The 17,945-nt window shown below is 39.4% G+C and overlaps 1 protein-coding gene across 1 annotated transcript in view; it reads left to right on the top strand.

The window, feature by feature from the left end:
- Positions 1–3,125: 3,125 nt before the first annotated feature.
- Positions 3,126–17,945, top strand: part of MARCHF11 (membrane associated ring-CH-type finger 11) — a 32,642-nt gene continuing 17,822 nt past the window's right edge. Inside the window, exons 1-2 of the mRNA XM_005530887.2 lie at positions 3,126–3,395; positions 4,371–4,526. Of these exons, the coding sequence (XP_005530944.2) occupies positions 3,126–3,395; positions 4,371–4,526 (426 nt within the window). The remainder of the gene's footprint in view (positions 3,396–4,370; positions 4,527–17,945) is intronic.

Raw genomic sequence — 17,945 nt, 5'->3', positions numbered from 1 at the left:
ATCTGGGAGTCTAGTTCTGGTTTGAATGTCCCACTGCTCCCAAAAGATGGAAGATGTGACAGCCACAGTCCTCTGGAGGCTGTTGGATACATATCTGGGAGTGTGAAGAGCTGCCTGTGTATAGGCAACCAGATGCCTCTGTTCAGCCCACTTGAGGTCATTTGTTCAAGGTTCTTCAAGAAATGCATAGCAAAGCTGTGCTTCAATATAAATCTCATAAGCTCCAGTTCACTGTCTTAATCACAAATTAATTCTTCCTGGTTTCAGCTTCTCTTTTTTTTCTTTCTCCCAACCACCTACACTACTGCTGTTATGAAGTGAATTATCCTTTCTTGCTTTAAATTTTTCTTCTTTCTGTTTCGATCTTTGATTTTGGCTCCAGTCCTCCTCTCTCACTCAGCAGAAGGCTGAACACTGCTTCGGTTGGAGGCTGTGTAACAGAATGTTCTCCACCCCTTCTGCTCTTTTGTTGGCATCTCCTCCCACCCCCAGCATGCCAAACAACTCCAGTGCTCTCTGAAGCACAGGGATCGATAGCCTTTGTAATTCTGTTTTAGCCAGCATGCCAGTAGCTGTTGAGAAGCAAACAGGTGATGTATTAAAAAACTCATGTCTGTGAAAGTGATCACTCACAATCAGGTCTCCAAGATAATTACATATGTGGGAAAAAAAAAAAATAAAATCTGATTCATGTCAGATGTCTTTTCTTTTAAATGTCATGTTATACATTTATTTTGGGCAAGATTAGGTAGAAAAGACTGACCTTCTTGAAGCACTCCATTATTCTCTACAGTCACATCTTTCTTTTTCTCTCACTAAAAAGTCATTCCATTTCTGTGTTGACATTTTTATCTTCTTTTTATAGCCTTTCCTAAAGCCATGTCACTTACTGAACTTTTGCTGACAAACAAAAGGAAGAGAAAGAAAAATTACATAAACTCCACATACAGCAAATGGCAAGGGCATGCTGTATTACTCAGATATGGTTGAGTAACTTTTTAGCATTCATTTCTCACTTCACTCCTTTAGTTCCACTGCCTTTTCCTTCTGGTTTTGCTTTAGTTCTCTTCTACCCAGTATTTTTGACTCATCTGTTTGTTCTGACACTTCATTTTTTTCCAGTCATTTTGTCTGATTACCTCTTCTTTCTTTAGAATTAATCTCTTTGATTAGTTCTGTCTTCACTTTTGTTTAGCCTCTCTGGCAACCCCTTCAGGTACTACATTGTTATGAAAAAAAATTATATGTAAAGAATTTCCTAACTGTTCTGCTATTCATCAAAATGTCTCTGTCAATGTGCCATTTTTTTTGCTTTACATTATCAAATCTGGACAAATCCATGTTATTTATCTGCTTAACAACCCCCTTGTGAACAAATATAATTTTAGGATTGGAGCATCTTGTTCTAATGCCAAGCTAGATGGCCACCACTGGCTTAGCTAATGTAGAGCTGCCAGAAAAATAGTTTTTCATGAGAATTAGTGGCTGATACAAAAAGTTATAATGATACTTCTTATTCCACTATGAGAAGTCAACCTCTGAATATTCATTTTTTTAGAGCAATACCGTAAATAGCATTTAGCATATACACAAATAGCTTAATAGATGCAGACTCTAGGGGGACTGAAATTGCTTTAACAGCACCTTGCCCCAACTGGTTTGAATGTCACTCTCCTGCAATATGGGTCTGGTGCTTTTTTGCCAACAGCACATTGCTGAGCTGGTCTCCAGCCAGGCCAAAAGGTTGGACCAGGTGTTTGGAACGTACTCTGCAGGCCTCTCTGAAGAGCTTCAGAGCCATGTGGTGCCGTGAGATCGCGGACTGAGGAGTGCTGCTTTGCTTGATCTTCTGATAAAATATCCACACCGAGAAAGCCACTACTATCACAACACAGCCAGTGAAGGCACTGGCTGAGCTCATCAGGTACTCCCTCATTTTGAGACTACATAGAAGTGGCCGATGAGGAAGGTGTGTGATTTCATCATACTTTGGATCTAAATGTAGCTATGGAAAAGCATATGGCTTCACAATTGGTTTTGGGTTTTTTGGTTTGTTTTTTTTTTTGGTTTTACTTCTCTCCTTCCCTGCACAGACAGTTGCTGTCATCTTCACGAGATCAAATGTGCACTAGTGTCTGACTTGATGTTGAAATTCACACCTACTTTCCTTCTGCAGCCCCAGCCAAACTTTAAAGAATTTCTAACTGCTGAGGATTTTTTTAGAAGGTATTTGATCATGATGCTTTTAGCAGATTTAATTTTGAAAATGAGGTGATGTAATGAATTAAAGAAAAAAAAAAAAAAAAAAAAAAAAAGCCACCGAAGACTGGGAGAGCTACTGTTTCACACCAAAGAACAACTGTTGAATATTCGTTCTGCAACCTCCTGCAGCCAAAACCCCGGTAAAGTAGAAAGATCTCTAGGTGTCCCCTGAAGGGCGGCATCCTGCGGCGCTGGGGGCCCGTGGTTAAGGAGCCCCCTGAGCACTGGGTGCCGGGAGCAGGGCCAGGAGGTGGCCGCGAAGGGAAGGCAGTGCCCGCGGGGAGAGGCAGGGGCCGCGGCCGCCGGGCTGCGGGGGAAGCCGGTGCTGAGGGAAGGAACGCCGGGGCCCTCTCGGGAGAGCAGACAGCGATCTTCGTCCCGGAAAGGGGCAGGGGTTTCTCCCGGCTGGGCAGGCGCCAGAGCGCTGGCGAGGGCGACGGCTTTCCCGGAGAGGTGCGGGGGCGACAGTGGCGGTGTCCAGTGCCGGACTCGCGCCTGCCTCCCTCTCTCCCTCCCTCCTTCCCTCCTTCCCTCCTTCCCTCCTTCCCTCCTTCCCTCCTTCCCTCCTTCCCTCCTTCCCTCCCTCCCTCCCTCCCTCCCTCCCTCCCTCCCTCCCTCCCTCCCTCCCTCCCTCCCTCCCTCCCTCCCTCCCTCCCTCCATCCCCCCGCGCGTGCCGCCCGCCCCGCCCCGCCGCCCGCGGCCCCGCGCGCCGCTCCTCGCACAGCGCCGGGCCGTGAGGGAGCGGCCGCGCCGGGTCACCTTCCCGCCCGCCGGCAGCGCAGAGCCGCCCCCGCCGCCCACTCCCCGCCGCCATCCGCCGCTTCGGGCCGTCCCCGCCCCGGGGGAGCGGGTGCCCCGGGGCATGAGCTGTGCCTCGGGGAGCGTCGTGCTTCCTGCCGGGGAGCCGCCGCGAGCCGCCGCCGCCCCGCTGGAGCTGCCGGGCGGGGTGGGGGAGGCGAGCGGGGACACCCCAGAGGAGGGCGAGGGCCCGAGGGGCGGCTCGGGGAGCGGGGCCGCCGGCGGCGACAAGCCCGAGACGCGCTCGGTGTGCAGCAGCAGCGAGAGCGGCAGCGGCGACCCCGCCGGCGGGGCCGGCCCCATCTGCAAGATCTGCTTCCAGGGCCCCGAGCAGGTGAGGAGAGGCGCCGGGGGCGGGCGGCAGGCACCTCGCACACCTTCGCACCCCTACGCTCCGGGACCGAGCCCTGTCCCTGGTGCTGATCTCGGCGTCGCACCCCGGCAAGAATCGCCCTCCCCGGCGTCGGCGGCTGTGCGAGCCCCGGCTGCCGCTGTGCGAGCTGGTTGTGGCAAACGCCTGGGGCGAACCTGAGCCGGCGCAGAGCTTTGGGAGAATTCAGGGATTTTGTCGTGTCTGGCTTGCACGCTGGGTGTCCTCTGGCGCTCGCGCTCCCGGGTTCACCTCTGAGGGGCTCTACACACTACGAATTTCTCAGGTTTCTGTTAGACTTTAAAATGAGAGTGTTAGCTTACAGGTAATGCTGAGAAGATCTCCAAGTATCATCACTGTCGTGACATTACCGGGCATAGCATCAGCAACGGATATGTAACTAACATTTCATAGCTTGTCTTGGAGTTGGAAAGAAGAGAGTAGCTGATTTATATAATACAGAAACTACTGGGGGCAGTGCTTAGTTACATTATTTAAGGTCCTGCCTGACAGCTGGCTAGCTGGACAGCACAGAGCAGTGCTCCAAGAGCAAGGTTCCCTTTGAACCGTGACGTCACACATTTCTTTCTGAGTGATACTGCAAATAGCTGTTGAAGAAATGTATCCAACCTCTTCTTGTACATTTTGAGGTATTTGAAAGGGCTGATGGTACTGTGGTTTAACACGTAGTAATATTTCAGTTGTTTCACATAAGTATGTGAACATGTGTAGACAGCTTTCTGGCTTTTCTCAGTAGAAGCAGCTAGGTATTTTTAAGACAGTTACATTTTTGAGTATTTCATGGCCAAAAATACATGCTTTTCCATATAGTGAAATTGAGACCAGATCATTGTTACAGACCCCTAAATATTTTGGTATTGAGTGCACATGTACGTGAAAGATTCCTTTAAAGTTGATGTTTCTGTATTGCCTTTCCAGGGTGAATTGTTAAACCCTTGCCGCTGCGATGGCTCAGTACGATACACGCATCAGCTTTGCCTTTTAAAGTGGATAAGTGAAAGAGGGTCATGGACCTGTGAACTCTGCTGTTACAGATACCATGTTATAGCCATTAAAATGAAAAAGCCTTGTCAGGTAATTTGTTCTTTTTTAAAAAAAGTCTGTGTTTTCAGTCATTTTTTTCAAACAAAATGATTCTTACTTTTACTTCCAAGGTTTCTGGAAAACACAGCGGAAGATCCTATATGCCTCACCAGCTAGCACTTGCACCCACTTGAAGTTGTTTTTTAACACCAGTTACATACTAAAATGTGTAGAGATTTGGTTCTGTTATGTTCTTCTAGTTTTTGGCTTACTGTAGAAATGTTCTTTAGATGTTGGTAAATTCTGTAAGTAGTTAAGTCATGCTGAGATGTGACAGAAAACTTGGGTCTCCCAGATTCACTTTCTAAACTTTAAACACGTCTTTATTGTTTGTTAAAGACTTACTCAAAGGTTGATTTTGTTCTTTCTTCAAGTTTAGGGTCCAGAGGGGAGAGGTGAAGGCTTCTGTTGTCTATGTATTCATCTACTGTAAAAATGTAAAAGGAGATGACTTTTCAGTCTTGGCAGAATTCAGAGTAGTAGAACACTCTTAAAGTTCTGTCCACCAGTAGCTGTTTCAGTAGCTGAAATGTACAGTTACATATTCCACAGCTCTGTTTCAGCAGCATCAAAACATGAGCTGGAAGTTAGAGCATTGTAGTGGTAGCACGTTCAGGGGGAGGTGGGAGGAGAAACTCAAAGCTCCAGCAGATCTCTTAGGGAAGCCTTTATACCACTTTGCATATCAGAATTCTTTAGAGGCTTTAAATTCCATCTTGGAAATTGTATTTTATAACATCTGAGGAACACATTTAGTAAGATAATTGTATCTTTTTTTAGTTTTGATCCTAAGAGCTCAGAGATGATGGAGCTCTCAAAGGCCAGAGCACTTGGGTCATTTTTCTGTGCCTGTATTTGATCGGAGTCTTATAGAAAAGACATGGTTTGATGGTAATGGCAGTTGTGTGAACATGATAAGCATACTTTGGATACAGAATATCTGGAGTATTTGCTTACAGCTGTTCAGATTAGGGGCAAGTACTTTCAGAGCCAGTGGACTTCAATTTTTTTCCTTTATAAATCCTCAAAGGAAAGTTTTTGGTAAACTTTCCTGGATAGGATCTTTATAATGTAAAAAAGTAAAGGATTTGTAAAACACTCCAGAAAATGAAGGTGATATATTTTGTTTCTACACAATCATGGTTTGTCATGGGGTTTGATCCTTTTGGCTCTTTTTAACCTTTTAAAATGTTTATTTCTTGCATATACACAGCAATCTCATCCTTTTCCTAGCAAAGATTGAAATTATAGTATCTGAAAATCGTTGTTAAGACTGCAAAGACATGACACAGTTGCCTGCAAAGAGTCATCGAGTACTGTTTGAGATGTTCCAAGGTAGCCAAAATATGTACACAGAATAGCAGATATGACAGAACTTATGAGGGACTCTGGAACTGCAGATGGAGGCCACATGGATATTAAAGGACATCTGAAATGTCATTAGATACCTATCTGTGGACAGCAGAATCAAGCCCAGTCTTGAAGAGCAAGACTGTTTTCAGTTTCTGTGGAAAAGAGAAGCAAAGAGGAGTCAGTGGATGACACAGTAGGCAACAAAGTTTGGCCAAGCTTACAAGCGAAGTAAACAGAAACTGAAGAGACAAAAGTTAAATGTCATTCACTGCATGAGTTTTCACCTTTCTTTTTTTTTCTTTTATTTCTTTTTTTTTTCTTTTTTTTCTTTTTTTTTTGGGGGGGGGGAGGGAGGAAGGAAAGAAACCAGATTGATGTTTCTCACTCAATAGCTTAATACTTGATTTATTCTTAACCCCATCTTTCATTTTTTAGGTGTCATTTAAGTCTGTCCTTTCTTTCTTGACAAAATAGCATACAAAAGATTTCATGGAGTTGCAACTCAAGTAATAAGTTAGACATACAATCCTGAGGTCAAATTCCTGACAGACAAAAGACCACACATCTCTTTGAGGGAACACAGTAGTACCTTTCTCAGTCTCCTACACAGAATATTCCTCTTATAGTAACAGAATCTAAAAGGAAGTCTCAAACTGCAGTCATCCATGTAATTTTATAACGGGAATCAGTCTTAAAATGTGCTCACTCACTCCCCTGTTGCCCTGAAAATTAAGCCTTCTGATAATGTTCTCACAGTTTTAGTTACTTTCCCAGGAAAGTAACTATAAGCATAAGTTGTTTATCACATTCCTTCTAAGAAACGTCTTTTGATGGATGTTTCTCATGACCAGTGTGCTTGGGAAGGTGGTAACTTAATTATCTAATCCCTGATCATTGTGGAGAATCTATAAATACTGGAGTCAGAGAATAAAGTCACTGGTTTTTTGTTCTGACACTGAAAGTGTTTGTGTGAATCATTTTGTGTCCTTTAGCCACACGCCCCCATATTCTTGATTGTAATAGTATTGGCCATTTTTAACAACTGTCTTGGCTTAAACTTTTGGACAGGTTCTGAGTAATTTTTTACACTACACAAAAGCTTGTTTTAAGGTAACTTTTTGGTTAGTTTTGGCAAAAAACTAAGGGTGAGACCATTTCAATAGAGAAGGAATTTAAAACAACTTCAGCTGAAGCAGTGAATGTACTTTAAAAAGTGTCTCGAAAAAGCAGAACTTCTTGCATTACATTAGATACACTATTTGGATAAGAGTAGTTTACTCTCTGAACAACCAGTAGTCTGCCTCAGTCCATCTTAGAACTTTGTAGGCAGTGTCAGAGGAGAGAAAACTGGTGCTATTAAGAAAAATAGCTTTTTCTCAAGTAAATGCAGATTTACATCAGGTCTATGCAAACCTGCTCTATTTACACTCAGGTCTATGAAGATTTACACCAGCTCTTCAGGTTTGCTTTCACCTCATCTATTTAAGGAATGTAACAATGTGTAGGAACTTAAAAAGGAGGAGGTTTTTCTAAGTTTTCATTCAGAACATTGGAATAGATATGAATATTCCAGTTAATATCTAACATGTTCTGCAGTTTCTGTTGTTTTCTAGAAGACAAAGTAAATCCAAGGGGGTACCTCTTTTGGGACAGTACATTCAAGAAACAGAATATTTCTATTCCGATAGAAATTCTTCCAGTGTGCCTGTTCCAGTTCCAGTTTCAGCAGCTACTACATAATTCACTTTTAAGAATCTAATCCTGGAAACACATAGATTTGATTACAGGAATAAACCTTAAAACAAAACCCCCCCCACCAAATTAACCCATGGGCTAACAGTGGAAGATCAGTGCACAAACTAGTTGGTGACATTTGATATATATAACACAGATTTGGAATTTTTCAGTATCTTTCTTAGGATCACATCAGAAAGACGTATTTAACCTTGCACTTGTCCATTAATGAAAGCACATGTTCATGTTGCTGGACTTGCTGCATTGGCAGGGTGGAATTTGATCCAGTAATAAGCAGGGCTATGTTAATAACTAGAAAATTCCCCTCCTCCCCCTCATAGTATAATGAGGGGAGCTGGAACAAGCACTGTTTTGGGCAGGGAGTTTTAGAATTTTTTTTTTTAAAAGACTTAAAAAGCGGAGAGAAACTTCTAATGTATGACTTGGAGAAATTAAATCCATTTAGAATTATATTTGAGAGTAAAAAAAGAAAAAAGTGCTAAAAGAAATATTTTTATTCGTTTGTTATGGTTATGATTTGTATAGATTTCCTTCCTAAAGGAAATATATTCCTAAAAGAAATATAAACACAGTGTTTTGCTTTTATTGGTGCTAATTTTTAAGCTGTTAGAGATTATTTCACTTGCACTTAGGTATGAATGTGTATTGAAGAATGTCAGTGCTCTTGTAAGATTCAGAAATAGTGTTTAAAAATGGAATAAAATCAGGTAAAGTTTGAGAATATATACTTTGGTGCTAAAAACTGTCACTCCTATAAGTGAGCAGTAAAGATATTTAGAGAGTAGCCTTTTATAGACTGTTAGAGTAGTCTGTTATAAAATAGTGTTACGTTAGATGTTTAATAAATCCTGTTCATTAAAACATTATATTCTCGTACTTCAGTGAAATGGACCTGTTCCAAAAGTGATACAGTAGATGGAGGTGCTAACTTAAAACCTAATTCTGTGAAAATTCAGCACCTTTTCTGAAAAATTGGAAAAATCACAGAACTTCTTTTAAAAAGTAAATGCTTACTTGTTAGGCCTGATTTCTTAAAATAGAAAAAAATTAAGGTGGTACTTTTTGAAAGGTAAGGTTTCACTATTCCAAATTTTGTTAATGTGTGTGATCTTCACTCATTTAAGGAAGCTCACTGGCATCAACTAGATAAGCATGAGCAAAACTGTGTAGCAGACTGCAGGTATGTGAATGCATGTTACATTAAAAAAATGTGAAAGTCAAGTTCTTCAGATATTTAAGTATGGAGGCCAGTGTCCAGAAAAAAATGTGTTGTAAATTTTTAGTAGAAGTTTTTTGCTGGCTATGCTCAGCTGGATGAGAGTATTAAGTTCTTCTAGGCATAACTAAGAAGGGGAAAGGGGAAAGGCTGAAATCTCCAATTATGCATTCTAAACTGCACAATGTACTAAGAAGAATCTATTAATGTCTCACTCTATACTGAAGATCCAGGATACATTGTGCAAAGAACAAAAAGGATTGTTCCAATATTGGACAATTTCCAAATAAGTTTGAACACGAGATAAGGGACAATTCTATGGTACACTAGCCCTGGTACTAAGCCCCCTGGTACACTAGCCATTTCTACCTCTAACTGAGTTTCTGGCATCTCTAATGGGATGAGTTTTAAGAAGCCTCTTGAAAAGAAAATAATGAAGTTTCACAGACAGCCTTTGAATGTGGAGGCACTATGCAAGGGCTGCTGGAAAATAAAATACTGAGCTAAGTATCATAAACTGAATGGAAATGAGATTCAATACGTGAGTAGTCATTAGAAGGTAATTAGCAAGCCAACAAATGCCTGGAAGGACTTAAAAAGTCAAATCAAGTATTTTTAATTTCATGTGATGCAGAAGAGTCCATCATAGTGGAGAAAGAAGGCCAGTAACGTGGTCAAAGTAGTGGAATAAAAGGAATTGTACTTGAAGCAGTTTTGTAGTTGCTGACAAAATTACTTTTGTCATGAGCTTAAAAAATGGGTTGCAGTCGTTGAGACATAAGACAAAAGTGATGATGAGAAATTATTTTTTTATGAATGAATAGTCTTAAATATGCTACATAGAAAGCACATGGAAGTTTTAGAAATATTGAGAACAAGAAGATTTAAACATATATTTAAATTTAAGATTACTGATATGTTTAATTTATGATAAATTTAAGATCATTCCTAGAACAAATTCATGTATTGGAGCGACAAATCCATACTGCTTGAGGAAAGCTGGGCCATGAAAATCCTAGAGATTTGAATGAACCTAATTGAATGGTAAAATCTGTACAAAAAGTGGTAGAAAAAGACTAATACTTCGGTTTTGACAGGAGAGAGAAATCTGAAATAGAAATCTAGATGTCAGTCATTAGCATAGATATAGTTAGCTGTACTTATCACACTTTTTTTTTTTGTAAGCATCTGCTTTTGGCCACTTCTAGGGAGAATTTACTAGACTAGATAGACCTTTTCATCTGATACACCCACAGTTGTCTCAGTGACTGCGCTGTGTAGATGGTGATTATGATCAGTTCTAAGTAGCATGCTTAATGAGTTTAGAAACAAAAGGAAAGAGTCGTTGGAGAGAGCAGTTGAGGGTTTTTTTCTGTGGTGGGAAAGGCAAAATACATTTTCTGTCTGCTTTCTATTAAAGATCTGAAGGTAAATAAGAGACTGAAAAAGAATCTGGTAAGCAAGTGACAGTGGTACAGAATACAGAGAGTATAAAAGAGAGGACAGTAAAAATTTTGCCACAACTTAAAAAAAAGAAATGCAAAAAATGGAACGCAGCAAAGAGAAAATTATGATGGGATAATGAATTTCATGTTGTGTTTTCTTTGTTTTCTTGTAATTAATGCATAGAGAGACTTGGAGATAAAAGGAGTAGAAAACTGGCAAATAAAGGCAGCAAAAAGGTGTGGAGACAAGTCAGTTTAGCTTGAGAAAAACATTTGGTTGGCCATTCAGATGAGAGAGCACATTTTTCACAGAGCAAGTGAGCAGGCCACTAGTGCACTGCTAGCACACTAGGAGCTGAATATTTGGCTGTTAGCATACAGATCTGAGGGAGTGCAAAGTGGACATTAGAGTGAAAAGAAAGAACAAAACTTTAGAAACTTGGGAAAAGTTGATACAATTGATAATTAATGACAGGTAAGAGCGAACAGAGGATGGAAGGATACCATAAGTACCAATGATCTGAAAGTCATGAAATAATGAAGACTAGCAGATGAACAAAGGAACTGATTCTGTCATCACAGTGAGAGCTGAGTAGGGATAGAGAAGAACTAATAACAGAAGATCAGATACTGACTGCAAATGCTGAAGCAAGTTTTGAGAAGAAATTAAATTCATCTTAAGCAGTCAGAGCAGACATCAAATGGGAGCTGAAGCCATCAGGAAGGAATATGGAGGATTACAGGGAAAGTCAAACAGTTTAGCAATTCTGTCAGACTTTGAAGTATATCCTAAGATAATCAAATAGAATACAAAATTTTAAAAAAGCAGAGTATGCTTTAAAAAAATATAGTATTAAAAGTAGGTGGGTGTGTGCCCCTCATATGTTACTCTTTCATGTAGCTTCTTAAAAAAGCAATTGCTTTCTGTTTTTATTTTGTGAGATGTGTAGATTGTGCTCAAGGCAGTTTGACTACTAGAATAGTGTGAAAAAACAGTGCAATGTAAACTGTGAATGGTACTTGGAAATAATTTTTTAATTACAAGTGTCATCCTGATCTAGTGGTAAGACATATTGTACAGATTTAAAGAGTGGCATTATCTTGGTATATTAAATAGTGGGTTAACTACTTCAAAGAAATAAAGGTGGATTCCTTCAGCCTAAGATTTTCATGGGGCAGAATGACTTGCATGAGATACAGTGCCAGGTTGTTTTTCAGAGGAAATATATCAAATTACAGTTTTTGATGGAAATATAAGCATAAATTACATATTTGTGACAGCCTTCATTATAAAAAACATCCAGAAGTAGAAAAGGTTGTGAATGGGAATCAGGGTTGCTGCCATTTGAAATGCTAAAATAACAATGCAAGGCTTAAGATACAGTGTTGGACCTCCATTCAGGAACCTTTGTGTTACTGTTTTTTTGTCATTTTCTGTGCTTGGGTGTTTTCCTAATGGTTTGATTTGCTAGAAATTTGTTTGGTGATCAAAGATTTCTGAGTTTTTGCAATACTTTTTCCCAGTTTCACATTTTTTTTGTCTTTTTGTTGTATATCAAAAATCTCAGTAATTCAAGTCTTTTATTCCTATCAAGAGAGATTGTGGAGAGTGTTAAAATACTGAAACTAAGAAGTGGTTCTTTTAGCAGGCTTCTTCTATTTTTTAATATGAAAAATTGTTAATACATGATGGTGTACTTCTTTCATACCATGTGTCTGTGATTCCTTACCTTATGCCTATTTGGCAGTGCAAGTAGCTTGCTTTGAGCACCAAATACTATCAGTACATCCTGACTTCTCTACCAGTCTGTGTTAACTCTGAAGTGTCCCTGTAGTTTTATCCACAACTGAAATTATTCAAAGGAAGTTTTATAAAATTAATTTTGAAAACTTACCTTTAATAGTTCTTGGTTTTGAATGTTGGTCTGTTCTCACTGAAGTCTTCAGCACTTCATCCCAATGACTGGTAGTCATGCCAACTTACTTCTTTCTTAATTTGCTTTATTGGGGAGACAGATTTTGCACCTATTGCACTTGTATTTTTAAAATTTTTTGTCCCATGTGATTTTTTGTCCCAAACTGATGTTTGGTGTTCATTTGGAAGATTCTTTCTTATTGCTTCAGCATAATGTGCAGAGAATAGCCCCTGACTGCTTTTGTGCCTACAGTGCAATAGTGAAGGAACACTTTGACCTCAGTGCCTTTGAAGTACTTGTCTGAGTCAGAGCACCCTCATTGTGTGTTCTGCCTGCACGACTCTTTTGCCATGGGGTTCTTTGCTTCTTGTTTTAATTTATTTCAACTTTCCTTTTTATTTACTTATATTTCTTAATTTATTTTTTTTCTCCTTCTTTTGTTTACATTTCAGTGAAGCTCATGGAGAATGAGTATTCTGATTCTTGACCACATGCTGGTTCCCTTACCCTCTACTCTATTTGAGTGAATGTGTCCCATTTTTGTATATTTTTCTGGCAGTCTTCCCTCCAAGGCAGAATTAAACTTCACCAGTTCTTTGATGAGCATATTCCTAGTACAGGAATATACCATACTGTTATCCACACAAACCATATTTGTGGATGGGGGTTATTTCCTAAGCTCAGGTTCATTTTTCTCATCTTATATGGCTAAAGAACAGATACAGTAAAATAATTCCTTAGTAGTTTCAGAAAGTCATGAACCTTGCCATCAAGATGAAATGCATCTTTATACATTATGCATTAGCTTTATGTGTATTTAGCTATTCTCCTAACACTGGAAGCACTACATCAAGCACTACAAGGATTTTGGGAAAAGCAAATTCCATAAAACTGGCAGCCAGGAAACTGCTGCTGAAGAAAATAAGAGTAAACTTCAGTATGCCTTCTCTTCTTGCATGCTAAGGAGACTCCCTCTGCTCCATGGGCAAAAACAGATAGACTGAGAGTCTACATCTTAATGGAATACTTGATGTATCTCTCATTGCTTTATCTGAGCAATCTCCAATTTACAATCTACTAGAGCTTGTGGTTACTTCCAGCACATTATGTTCCTCCTTGAATGACTAAAGACCACATCTGTTTCAGTGCTGTTCTTTCATAGGAGGAGAGCAGTATGACAAATTTGACTTGAAGGAATGAGTGTAACAGCTGATGTGAGCTCCCTGAGCGACATCAGAATAACACAAATAGAATATGGGAGACTTACACTTTCAGCCTTTTCCTGCACCTGCAGCACTGTTCCTCCACAGAGCCACTGTCTTTAGTGACCACAAGAATCATTGTAAGCTCTAATCATTGGATGTCACCTTCCAAAAAGGACACTTTGATAGCATTTGAGCATACAGGCTGATTTAAAATCCTCCTGAGACTTAATAAAGAGGTCACTTCCTCATCACTCCCCATTTACAGAGTACTGCATATCATCTCATTGTTTTCTGAATGCTTGCACCAAATAGAAATTTGATTAATAACAGATGCTTTCCTGATATCTGTCAAACTTACAGAAAAGATCTTCATATCATCCACTACCCAGTGTAAACAGAAGGACCTTCAAATACATCTTGTAGAAATCCATTCATGGGCGCATCATTGCTCTCTACAACTACCTGAAAGGAGGTTGTAGTGAAGTAGGTTTGGCCTCTACTCTCAAGTGAAGAACAAGCAGTAAGACAAGAGGAAGTGGCCTCAAGTTGTGCCTGGGGAGGTTTTGATTGGATATTAGAAAAAATGCTTCATTGAAAGGGTGGTCAGGCATTGAAACAGGCTGCTCAGGGAAGTGGTGAAATCACCATGTCTGGAAGTGCTCAAAAGGCATGTGGATGTGGCACTTGGGAATACGGTTTAGTGCTGAATGGAATTGTGCTAGGTCAGTGGCTGGACTTGATGACCTTAAACATCTTTTGCAACTTTAAAATTCTATGATCCTATAACCTCTGGGTGTTTCAAAGTTCACTACTTCATCCTGTCCTTTTCTTCCTATCGCCTTGGTTAAAAATCTAGAAAATATGTGAAATTGCTGGTTGTTCTACAGAAATCTGCCTGCTTCAGAGTTTCTACACTGAGAATTGATGTCATGTACGTGACTGAGTTCAGAAATTTATGGAAAATCTATTGTGCATTCAGTGGGAAGAATTTATGGCTGTTGGAATTTTAAAAGCTTATCTTTCCCCTGGGCCTTTCCGTCCTGCTTTTGTAGATGTCACTGATGCAATCACTGTGAACCTAGCCCCAGCAATTAAACCTACGAGATCCAAGGACTTCAGTCTTCTAGTCTAGGTTGTTTTAGAATAGAAAGCAGTTTCAGTAGTTTAAGTACTCCCAGATGTCTTGATGGTCAGCGTGTGACACAAGTGAGTCTTTATCTTCATTGTACAACCCACATATCCAGGTCCTCAAGATAACCTTCAAAATGATTCCTTCCTTGTTTGGGTTCAGAGGGAGAGGCTTCTAACCTATTTACTTAAAAATTATCTAGAATTTCTGCAGTGTTATATCCTACAATCCTGCATTAGTATATCTGAAGTGTGGATAAGAAGCCATGTCTTTGTCCAAGTGTCACTCTCTCTGTTCTCATCACCAGTTCTCTGGGCAACCTGTTCCAGTGTGTCACTACTCTCACTGCAAAGAAGTTTTTCCTAATATCTAATCTAAGCCTACTCTCTTTCAGTTTAAAGTCGCTAAACTTCATCCTATACACTTCCTTCACTACACTCCCCAATAAAGACTCCCTCCCTATCCTTCCTGTTGTCCCTCTTGTAGGGAAGATAGTTTTGTAGAATATGTTTTATGATAAGAAAAATAAAATTACTTTAGAAAGTTAGCTTTTATTTACAAGCTCAAATTCATGCAGGAATTTGCATGTCTCCAAAGGGATGGTTAATTTGCACCTCTAGTGTTTATTTTCATCACTAAAGGAAAAGCAGAAAACATCTGTATGTGCTGGAAGACAGCACTCCCAACTGTTCAGACTGTCTGTGGCCATCAACATCTCTGAAGGGTGTGGGTCCAAAGTCGCAGCTACTTGCTACTCCAGCTTCCTGCTGGAGAATTCCACTGCTGGATTTGGTTATGTTGTTGTTGATTGAGAGTCCGGGCTGCTTCATTTTGGTGAATTCATTTCATGAGCAGGCATTCATGGAGTGCCATTTTAAAAGCTGTTCTATTGGAAAGTGGCTTATGGTTGTGTTCACAGTCACAAAAAAATACCAACCTTCCTCCTTCAACACCTCATTCCAAGTTTCCTGACTGGAGAAATGATGCACTCCTTCAATCTCCTCTCTTATAATCCTCTATGAGTTAAGGCAAATACAACAGGAACAGTTCTCTTCAGTACAGTGTAGCAAAAAACTGTCCGGTGTCAGTATACTGGCCATTTTAATGATTTTTTTTGGTATAGTTTGTGATAGTGATTCACAGTCAATATTCTGTACTTCAGAGTTAGATGCTGGATAAGTTACTAAGTCAGCCAGGCCTGACTGGGCAAACCTACCTGAAGAAGAGTATTAGGTCTTCTCTTTACCAGATGTCTGAGCCACTTAGTTCTTTGAGTGCTTTTAGCCATGAGATCTTACTTTACCTGTTTCACAGCCCTAATGTTCCATTAGCTCTGTCTGCAGTCACCAGTTGTAGATGCTCTGCACTTTCTCAGCTCACAGGCTTGATCTTTTCTAGAGTCTAATGAGTAAGTGAGAATTCCATCCGAGATGGAGAAACCTTCCCTGCTTTTTTTTTAGACATCCTTCATGTAAGGATGAGTTGCCCACAAACTCTGGATATCAAGAAATTTTAGTCTGACTACAGTGGCAGAACCAGGGCCCAAAACTTCCCTGTTTTATCTGTTCAGAGAGATGAAAAAGAATCATAGGATCATAGAATGGTTTGGGTTGGAAGGGACCTTAAAGACCCTGTAGGGGTCCAATCCAATCCCCCTGCCATGGACAGGGATGCCACTCTGTAGATGCGTTTGCTTAGGATCCAATCTAACCTGGCCTTCAACCTGTTGCAGTACTTCACCACCCTCTGAATAATGAATTTCTAATTTTCATTTTTTTCAAGTGGGTAGCAAGTTGTTTCAGGGCTTATATCCTACAGGACCACTAAGGTGTTTTTCGAAGAGTGTCCTAAGCTAGTTTAATCAGAGCTCAGGTGTTGCTGTTAATATCGGTAAGGAATCCAGAATACAGTGCTGTATTACTATAAGGTAGAACAATCTCATGAGTTTATGTTCTGAAAAGAAGACCACAAGCTCCATCATATGTAATTAGTGAATATAAAGAGGGGACTGTTATCTAGAAATAACAAAATGTGGCTGTGTTTATAGTCAAAAACTTAAAAAATGACAATTGCAGAACAGTGGTTCTTCCATGTGTGTGTTTTCCATATGAACAGTGTATACTCGTCTTTCATTCTTTTCGATGCTTTTGGTGATATTTTTATTTTATGTCTGTGTTTGTACTGCAAGAGATGGTACATAGGTTATGTAAGCACCATGAAGCCAAGAACAATTTATACTTTAGGAATTTTCAAACACAGTGATATGTGTTGCAACCATTGTTGCTTGCAGCACTATGATTGCTGATGCACAGTGTAACAAGTCAGACAGCTGGAAATTTTCAAAAGCATATTGTGGAATTTAATTTAATTACACCAAGAGATTTCAGACATATTCATTATATGGTTAGAGAGAAATAGAGAGTTTCTGGTATAGTGTATACTCTAAAGGCAGCTATTCTCTTTTTTACTATTTTTTACTATTTTATCTATTATAGATAGAGCTATAATATTAGATGATATGTAATATCTAAATTGCCACTCTCCATAATTAAACACTACAGCTTATATGTTTTTATAAAAATGCAATCTCATAAGTAAGTGAGTGATCAAAACCATGGCTACCCAAACTATTAGAAAAAATTCGGTGCTAATTCAAATAACAACTTCTATTAGCGTGTAGTTATTTAGCAGTACTTGAAGAAACTAATGCAATTGTCTGTAGAAATTTTGCTGTTTAATATATATTTAAATAACAAATTAATAATAAAATATTTATTAAGCATAATTTTAACATGAATACATTATATTAATTATAAATGTATAATGAATATTTTTAAAGCTTTCTAGTTATTATACATAATGTGTGATATATAAAACAATTAATAAATTCATGTTTCCACTAGGCCAAATTTTCAAGCAGTGTATTATTTACCATATTCATTTGTACAGTCTAAAATTTTATAATTATGACTAACTTCTCTTTAAGTGAAGATTTATTGCTAATTTAATTGACTTCAAAATCAATCTAACTGATTCATTAATCCAAGAAATTACATTCAAATTGATTTATAAAGCAGATTCTGCCAGATTTCATACAACCCAAAATCCAGGATTGTCTTCTTCATAATTACATGCTAGCATATGATAGCTTGGTATTCTTACCGTCCTGACTTCTAACCTTTGTCCAAGATATGCATTATCTTACTTTGGGATTAGACAAGACAACAACCTGAACTCAGGATATATTTCTAGAGTCTTTTTGTTGCCCTTAAAATCTGAAGTACTCTTTTTTTCACATCTTACAAAGAAACACATGAAATCAGAAATTCTTCTTCTCTCATGAGCATCTTCCAGATTTTTATGTGAAAATTCAGATTTCAGTCTGTGAATT

The sequence above is a fragment of the Pseudopodoces humilis genome, chromosome 1 (assembly GCF_049639895.1).
Source record: "Pseudopodoces humilis isolate 2021_Gansu_Grassland_sample_001 chromosome 1, ASM4963989v1, whole genome shotgun sequence".
NCBI classification, from domain to species: Eukaryota; Metazoa; Chordata; class Aves; order Passeriformes; family Paridae; genus Pseudopodoces; species Pseudopodoces humilis.
The sequence above is the reverse complement of the archived record's forward strand: the minus strand, read 5'-3'. Positions and strand labels throughout refer to the sequence as shown.